The sequence below is a fragment of the Perca fluviatilis genome, chromosome 16, assembly GCF_010015445.1.
Source record: "Perca fluviatilis chromosome 16, GENO_Pfluv_1.0, whole genome shotgun sequence".
In the NCBI taxonomy this organism is placed as follows: Eukaryota; Metazoa; Chordata; class Actinopteri; order Perciformes; family Percidae; genus Perca; species Perca fluviatilis.
In genome coordinates, this window is record NC_053127.1 from 24551484 (window position 1) to 24560365 (window position 8882).

The 8882-nt window shown below is 39.1% G+C and overlaps 1 protein-coding gene across 3 annotated transcripts; it reads left to right on the top strand.

The window, feature by feature from the left end:
• Positions 1–3640: 3640 nt before the first annotated feature.
• gjb1a (gap junction protein beta 1a) lies at positions 3641–8456 on the top strand. 3 transcript variants are annotated; one of them, XM_039777486.1, is made up of 3 exons: positions 4014–4479; positions 4872–4904; positions 5813–8456. In XM_039777486.1, exons 1-3 carry the CDS (start codon positions 4452–4454, stop codon positions 6547–6549), a joined length of 798 nt encoding a protein of 265 aa, XP_039633420.1. In that variant the 5' UTR covers positions 4014–4451; the 3' UTR covers positions 6550–8456. The 3 variants fall into 3 exon arrangements, with proteins under 3 accessions (XP_039633422.1, XP_039633420.1, XP_039633421.1); XM_039777488.1 differs by lacking the exons at positions 4014–4479; positions 4872–4904 and adding an exon at positions 3641–3800; XM_039777487.1 differs by lacking the exon at positions 4872–4904 and having other exon boundaries at positions 4016–4479.
• Positions 8457–8882: the final 426 nt, after the last annotated feature.

Here is an 8882-nt window from a genome sequence, read left to right on the forward strand (position 1 = left end):
GACGTAACCAACTGGCGCTGGACTCTCTAAAAACTTCCCCTTTTCCACACCCAGGAGGTTCTTAAAGGGGCTGCAGCACAGTTGCTGTAATTGTGTTGACGATGCTGCTTTCAAATGCTGTCGGAAGTGCTGAGTTAGGATTCTGAACTTCTGAATGAATGGGCCAATAAGCTAATTGGATCTGTTTCCCTTCTGTTATAATGCAGCTGGTAGGGCCCCCCTCGGTTGTTAGGGTTAGGATTCAGGTTTGGTTCAGGTATTTTAGGTAGGGGGGGAACAGATCTTGACGGGGGAACTGAGCCTGATACAACAATAACAACTGGACAAGTGAAAATTAGGAAAAATGTTTAGCCCAGTGATTCTACATAGGCCTAATATATATATATATATTACTTTTTAAGAAGTTAAGACGTTTCTACATATTTTCTTGAGATGCAATGGCAATCATGGGGTCATACAATGGAGAGAATAAGGTTAAAAGATTTATAAATTTACCCTTAGAAAGTAATGAAATAAAACAAAGGTGTCTTTTTGGATTGGTCACAACCAGTTGCAAATAGACATTGGATCAACAAGGTTAGATAAGTGGGTTTATGACCTGAAACAGGGTACATTTATGTGGGATATTAACACCACAGGACCGGCAACAAGGTGCTCTTGAGCAGATCAGGCTCTGGTTGTAAGCTTTAGTGTGAATGTGGACTTCCCTTAATAAATGAAATAAAGGTTTAGCTTGCTCATGTCTTTATAGCTCTTTCATTTAAAGCTACTGTAGCTCTGTGTGGAAAGCAATTTTAATTTCAAAGCCGCTCATGATCCAGACACACCTGCACCGACACATTAACGGGTGGGGCCCTGAACATGTCATGAGAATATGATTATTTCATAGTGAGAAACTGTAGGTCACGCCTGCATGTGACTGGGCGTTTTCCTGCATTTAAGATTAAGTACCATATTATAACTGGTCTGGTCACAGGCAGCTTCACCTAGACTCCCGCACGGCATGTAATTACAGTAATCCTGCGATATCTTTAGACTTATACCATGGAAACATCAATGTAAAACTATGTATATCACACAAAAACAATAGTATTACAATCAATAAGGTCACTTGAGTTGATTACCACTTTAGAAATATCGTAGAAATATCAAGATATGTCTAAAAATGGACTGGATTACATATTGGTCACTCCCTGATGACAAATGTTTTAAACACTATAATCCCCTGACAGATCTGCAGACATGTTACTCTCTTGAGAGGCCTGTGTTGAGGTGTTGCACTTGAGGAATGTAGCAAAATTCTGTTGGTGCACTGCCACTTCCCCAAGACTGAACTCACTTCTGCAGAGTAAGATAATCAATTGCAAATGCAACATATTAAAACATGTTGCAATAACTCTTAATGACCTCCAGATGTCATCATTTAGACTGCACTGAAGCAGGGGACAATCAACAGTATCCTGCAAACACACACACACACACACACACACACACACACACACACACACACACACACACACACACACACACACACACACACACACACACACACACACACACATATACACACACACAGGTCAGAAACACAGCCCAACCCTAGGATAAAAACATCTCTTTGGGCTTTTATTTACAAAAAACAACATCAGTGATGGAGATGTTGCCGAACCGGACATAAGTGATTATAAATGATGATCCCATAGGAATGTTTGCACACAATTACATATCTTGGTAACACCTCTCTGACAGGCAGCAGCAGCAGCTAATAAAGTCAACAATATGGTAATGTTGTGTAGTATAGTATAGAGCCCTTTATACAGTGGTGGAAGAAGTATTTAGATAATTTACTCAAGTAAAAGTAGCAATACCACAGTGTAGAAATACTCCGTTACAAGTAAAAGTCCTGCCTTAAAAAACAATAGTATTAACATCAGAATGTACTTTATGTACCAAAAGTAAAAGTACTCACTATGAAGAATGACCCATTTCAGAATAGCACATATAATAATATATCAACATTTTTTACTTGATTTGTATTTTGTATTAATAATTAAAATCTGCAAAGTAACTAGTAAGTAACTAAAGTTATCAAATAAATGTAGTGGTGTAAACAATATTTGACTCCAAAATATAGTGGAGTAGAAGTATGAAGCAGCATAAAATGGAAATACTCTAAAGTAAAGTACCCTTAACATTGCACTTTGAGAATACTTACATTCCACCACTGCCTTTTTCAGCATAACAACCTTCACAATGTGTGCAACTGATTCTAGTGTGTGTTCACATCCCGGAGACTGAAATCAGATTCAAGATTCAAGATTCCTTTTATTGTCATTCAACAAAACACAGAAATATGTAAAGCATGAACAAAATTACGAGCATGGCTCCTTTAAAAACACAGCTTGAACGAAACATGGTAACAAAATAGAGCTCTATGAATTATAAGATTTGATACTGTTCATATATATACATAATAGTTTTTTTTTAAATTGGTTTTGATGATTCTGCTTACTGCTGGTTAAGATCACATCTTCCTGGTAGAGTTCATACTGTTGTTGCCAATACCTTTAAATCAAGGGCACATGGTTGATAAAAGTGTCCCACAAGGATATCTACTATGCCCCTGCTATTTATGCTGTGCATAAACCATATCTATTTTTAAAATCAAAATTGCAATGTCCATTTTTATGCTGAGTGACGATAAATTTGTGTATGCTTCAGGTTACAGTCTGCTCTTGACAACCCCCAGACCTATTTTATTATTCTTAAGCTTGTTCTAGGCTCCAAAAAGACAACATGTATGCATTTCAAACAGCATTTAATATTCCTACTCAGAAAGGAGTCATTACCACTAAATGCATAATGAAAAGTGTTACATCAGGTCTCCTTTCTGCAGTATCTGCAGAGTTTTCCCTAAACTGGCCGTGCATTAAACTGGACTGGACCATCTAACTGTTCATATAGATCAGGGGGAAGGTATACAATATTAATGAGGGAACTTAAAACTTAAGGTGAGGGAATACAGCATTTCCTGTCAGAGAACAGTGAATCTACAGGGTTCCATACCTCTGTGACGTTTTACAGGTGAAAATAAAAAGTAATACAAAAAAATGCTTGTGTGGATTTTGTGGAAATGCTTCAATACGTATGATTTTTGTTTGATTATTTAGAAGTACTTGAATACCTCACTGCTTAAAACAGTGAGCTAAAGAGGTTATTCAGTCTAAAACCCAAGCAATTAATCGCACAGAAACACGTCAAACTGTGGTCCCATCAAGTACAGTACAGGGAGCAGGTTGAGTCAGTGGTCAGATATTAGGCGGGCAGCAACAATGTGGATGTAAAGGCTGAGCAGAAAAAACTAGATAATTATTGTGATAATAAACTCGTGTTCCTTATCTTAAGATTTTATGGCTCATTCTTTGTTTTAGACCTTTATGTTTTACTCCATATTGCGTCAAAACACCCTCCACTTCCACTGCAGAACACAGCACAATGAGGACGAGAGGACAAACTGCAGTCCCCACACAGATTCCTCAGCTGGGCAGAAATTAAAACGTTTGATCTGAATTCTGAAGCCGTTTGTTTGGTGTTTGTAAATGGGGCTATTGTATGCAAATATTGCGCACAGAAGCATATGACCGCTCCAGTGCAGGGCAGTGGCTAGTGTGAGGGAAATCATTAGCAATGCAAAGTCATGGTGCTCTGATACTCTTGTTCACAGTCACAGATTGAAAAAAAAAAATCTGCCAATGTCAACGTAAATGTTTCTGGATGTACTTTATTCCAAACTACAGCTGAAGGTGAGTCTGCTTCATTTCTAACTCTATTATCAGGTCATGTAGCCGAGGTCGAGATTAGACTGTTTGTTTTCAGTGTGTCAGATAGTTAAATCCGTGTTCATGGGTAGATTATGCTGTTCTGTTATGTTTCAACTTGACTCTGAAGAAAAAAAAAATCTTCAATACACAGTTAGAGTTACAGATAAAACGGTGACACTCCAGTAAGTATGTTTTTCTACACACTTCATCCTAAAAAATGCCTTTGTTATGGTGATATTCAAACAAAACAGTATTTATTTTGCAGTCCCTGAGTCATGTTTACGTATAGCTATGCAGCTGATCACGAAGATTTTCTGAATCATCATACGTTTAGAACCAAAGGATCCCTTCTTTAATGTACATCAAAACACTCACACAATCAAAAACCACACATTATTTTCCTGCCAAAAAATTAAGAGTACAGACACCGTTGTGTTGGGTGCAGATGCCCACTTTGCATGCTACACCATGGCGACTGGTGAAAGCACGTCACATGACGCATGGTGCCAGACTTCAGTGTTGCACTCTTAAGTGGCCTGCCAACTGCAGAGGGGGGCAGAGAGGCATCCTTCTTCTCTGGATTCACATCCATGCCAAACCAGCGGGTCAACATTGTCCTCTACGCTGCCTCCTATGCCTCTTACACCTCCTGCTGAGCCGGGTAACAACTCTGACATTAATACTAGACTGGAAAGTCACGCATGTTGGGGACTCAGGACAACCAGTAATGATCAGCACAAAGGAGATAAAACATTTTGGATGCTTTTTAAGCTTGAAATGAATTCTAGACTTGAAAAAATCTCATGATTTACTAATTTGGTGGAAAGAAGAAAAAGTTAAATAAACTGGAAGTGGGATTTATTTTTATTCAAGTATCAAGTGCTCTAACCTCACTTTTGAGTGTACTCATTTCTAGGTACAATATTGTGTAAACTGTTATGTAAGCTCTACATTTGCACTTAGACTGAAGTTGTGTTTGTAAGTTTGCTTCTGAATACTAATATTTTTTTTAAATATCTTATTTAATAATCTTGCCATCTCTTGAGTCTCTAGTCATCAGTGGACACAACAGAGAGACAACAGAAGGTTAGGAATTGAACCTGCAACATCTTTACTGTCTGCTGCAATGACTATTTTAATTATCAATTAGTTGCCAAGCATTTACTTAGTGTGTGTAGGCTAAATGAATAAAACAAACTGTAAGTAAAGATATAACCATAAGTTTTTTTTTCAGTGATTATAATCTACATTTAAGAACAGTATATTAAAGAAAATGTTTTCTCCATTTAAAGATCATCACAGTAACTGCTGTGGTACATAGAGCAACAAATGTGTCAATTTAATAAGAAAACAATATCTGTTAATGATTTGTATAGAGCAAACATTTTTCAAGGTATCTACTATTCAGGAGCTGCTTATAGGTTATACTGTATTAAAGAAAACTAGAACAAATTATTATCTGATCTTAATTTGCCCAGGAGTTCAAACTCAGCCTCAATCTTTTACAAAGTTGTGGGGAATCTCCCTAGCTGTGTTTATTAGGAGACAGGTCTCTTAGACTTGCACTGGCTTTATCGCCGCTTCAAGGATTGATCTCCACCAGTGGACGAGTCAGACAAAGCCTGATTTTGCTGAAATGTTAAAATTAATAATAGATATTGCCTTTTTTGAATCTCTAATCACAAGGCCAAAAATGATCAAGGGAAGTTTGGTTTCATTTTGTAATTTTTAAACAAAGAAAGACAAAATAGGAAGACAAAACTCTTTTTTTATTTGGTTTGTGTTTTTTTCTTTCTATTAGCTACTTTTATGTGCCCAATGGAATTGTTCTGTTTATTCTGTTACCTGTTCCTCACTGATTTACTGTAGGTTTGTTTCGTGTTGTGTTGCATTATGTTCCTTTCATATTGTAAAAGCTTAAATTACGAAAAAAGAAAATAATATTTAGCACAATATTTTCTCAGCTGTTGACTCTTTCATGTGTTTTCCCTCAGACCCGGAACTAAAGATGAACTGGGCATCGTTTTATGCAGTCATCAGCGGTGTGAACAGACACTCCACAGGCATTGGTCGCATCTGGATCTCTGTCCTGTTCATTTTCCGAATCCTGGTTCTGGTGGTTGCAGCGGAGAGCGTGTGGGGTGACGAGAAGTCCGGCTTCACCTGCAACACCCAGCAGCCGGGCTGCAACAGCGTCTGCTACGACCACTTCTTCCCCATCTCCCACATCCGCCTCTGGGCACTCCAGCTCATCCTGGTCTCCACTCCTGCCCTGCTTGTAGCCATGCACGTGGCCCACCGCCGCCACGTCGACAAGAGGCTCTACAAACTCTCAGGGCGGACCAACCCCAAAGACCTGGAGCAGATAAAGACTCAAAAGATGAAAATCACAGGGGCTCTCTGGTGGACGTACGTCATTAGCCTGTTGTTCCGTATTGTCTTAGAAGTGATCTTTATGTATTTGTTTTATATGATCTACCCTGGTTACAAGATGATCCGGCTGGTGAAGTGTGACTCGTACCCCTGTCCCAACACAGTGGACTGCTTCGTGTCGAGGCCCACAGAGAAGACTGTCTTCACTGTGTTCATGCTGACTGCGTCAGGGGTTTGTATTCTGCTCAACATTGGAGAAGTGGTGTTCTTGGTGGGGAAGGCCTGCAGTAAGCATTTGCACACTGCTGGAGACTCGACTATGGGGGCTTGGATCCAACAAAAGCTCTGCTCGTTCTAATAAAACACGCAGATTTCATACTTGCACATAGGGAGATATGTATGCGACTTTAGATCCAGGTGACAGCCAATAATATAACTTGTGAGTACACCAGACTTTTTTGCTGATTTAAATCCAACTCTGTGTCATGGCAGTGTGGGCAGCAGTGTTGGGGAAGTTACTTTTAAAAAGTAGTGTTTGCTCGTTACTCGTTACTTCTTAAAAAAGTAATCCGTTACTTAGTTACCCACTATGAAAAGTAACTTTTTACTTTACTCATTACTTTTACGTTACTTTTAAAAGCAGGCATTTTTTGGCAGAGACTGAAGTTAACTATACAAAAACTATGACCATAAAGCCAATCTCTGGTTTATCAGTGAAGTGTCTGAACTACACTGCAGACTGGATTCTCTACTCACATAGTGACCGCTGATTCATTATGAACGAGTCCAGCACGGGTTGAATGCACATCAGCAGGTCATCGGCGTTACACGGTGTTAGTGTATGTAATATTTATATTGACTTGTACCGGTTGTGCAGCCACAATGGTCCGTGCATTGTCGTATAGACATGCAGCCTCTTTTCTGGAAATCCTTGCATGTCCGTGCAACCGACACAAGTCCACAGTGCGTGTATGTATGAGGCCAACTCCACCGCATCCATCAGTGAGGTTGTCAGCTTTGTGTCTGCCTGGCTCAGAGCGCCATCCAGCAAAAAGCCACAAAGCTTAAAACACTCTCAAAAGTTAGTTTTGGCTGCTTCTCGCTTGCAATGATTACTCTGCTACCAGCCTCTGTCACGTACCATGTGGAGCTCGTAAGTGCGCAGCTGAGAAGGCAGTGTTGCTGTCAGATCTGTCCCTGGGTTTCGTTACCAAATTTTCAGTAGTAGCGCATTACACTACTTTTTACCCGAAAAAGTAGTTACGTTACTGTAACGCGTTACTCCCAACACTGGTGGGCAGTTTGTGCAGATGAACTGTGTGTGGCTTCTCTCAATGGCTGAGGTGCATGGAGCTCCCAGCTAAGCAGAGCAGCCAAGGTCTGCCGAGATCCGCTGGGTGACGCAAAATGACGCAGATCTCGGCAGACATCGGCAGACCTTGGCTGCTCCATATTCCGTGCACTGGTGCCACATGGGGAAGCCAAAGTTGTTCATCAAAATACACTGCCCACACAAAGATGACACAGAGCTGGATTCAAATCGGAAAAGTATCCCTTAAAGATAATACTTCAAAGAATTCCTGCAGGAACTACAGTCTACTGTATCAACATTTTCTGCCATGAACTTAAAGACTGTATACAGCAGCACTTTGTACTGACATAACATAATAATAGCTTGATGTTTGGCCAGATGAAGATCAATTAAGTAACATTTTATGAAACAATATTCCAAACGACCACATTATAGGCTTTCACTATAATGGACTTAGATGTTGATGAAGAATTTTGGTCTTGAAATGAAAATATTAAATCATGAAATGTGACTCGTGCTAATTTAAAACCATCAGATTGTGTCAGAGAAGTGTAACGGAAATACGATGTAGTAATATTTTAATATATAATATTTCATTATTTACATGATCGCAAACGACATGCTTCTGCCTAAATCACCATTGACTGAATCTAAGGGAATGGAGGATGTATGGCTTTTCTTCCGCTGTTATTAGTGAGATGTTATACTAATACATGGAAAACATGTGAAATGTTTGTTTCATACTGATTCTTTACTTTGGTGGTTAAATGGTTCCTTCAGATATAAACAAAGCAATAACTCACAACATAAAAAAAAACTTGAATTGCAAACTTTTTGTTTCCTGAAGTTTACTAGTGATTGCTAAACATGTTATTTAAATTCATTTACTTTGAAGCTGGATGTTTATATATTGTCTGTACACAGCAGAATAAAATCAACCGGAGTTTGTGTAATTGTGTATTTTTTACTACGTTTTCTCACCAAATGCAAAACATGATTAATAGATTCAAAAAGAAATGATTATACATGCTGAAATGACTCGTGAAATATTTACTGCTTCTTGAATTGTCCAATTTGACTGCAATGGGAGTACTCCAACATATAACAGGTTGAAATTGTTCTGGTGTATTTTGATAGGATTTCCTGACTAAGTGGAAATAGTTCATGTAATAACTGAAATCACCAGAGAGCAGCAGTTATCTGCAAGAAGAAGCGAAGCTGCAGTCACAGTAGTGCCACTTTCTGTGATTCTCCTCAGCTGTCAGCGGTGTAACTGCGAGAAAAAACAAGAAACTGAATGAAATTTCATCGCACATTTACTGTAGTGGTGCGGTCACCATTTTTAGAAGAGAGATCCTTGGAGACATGGTGCCACCTGT

Coding starts and splice junctions, on each gene's coding strand:
- gjb1a (XM_039777486.1), top strand. CDS start 4,452: ATGCCTCTTACACCTCCTGCTGAGCCGG. Junction 4,480..4,871: donor TACACCTCCTGCTGAGCCGG/GTAACAACTCTG, acceptor TTGAGTCTCTAG/TCATCAGTGGACACAACAGA. Junction 4,905..5,812: donor CAACAGAGAGACAACAGAAG/GTTAGGAATTGA, acceptor GTTTTCCCTCAG/ACCCGGAACTAAAGATGAAC.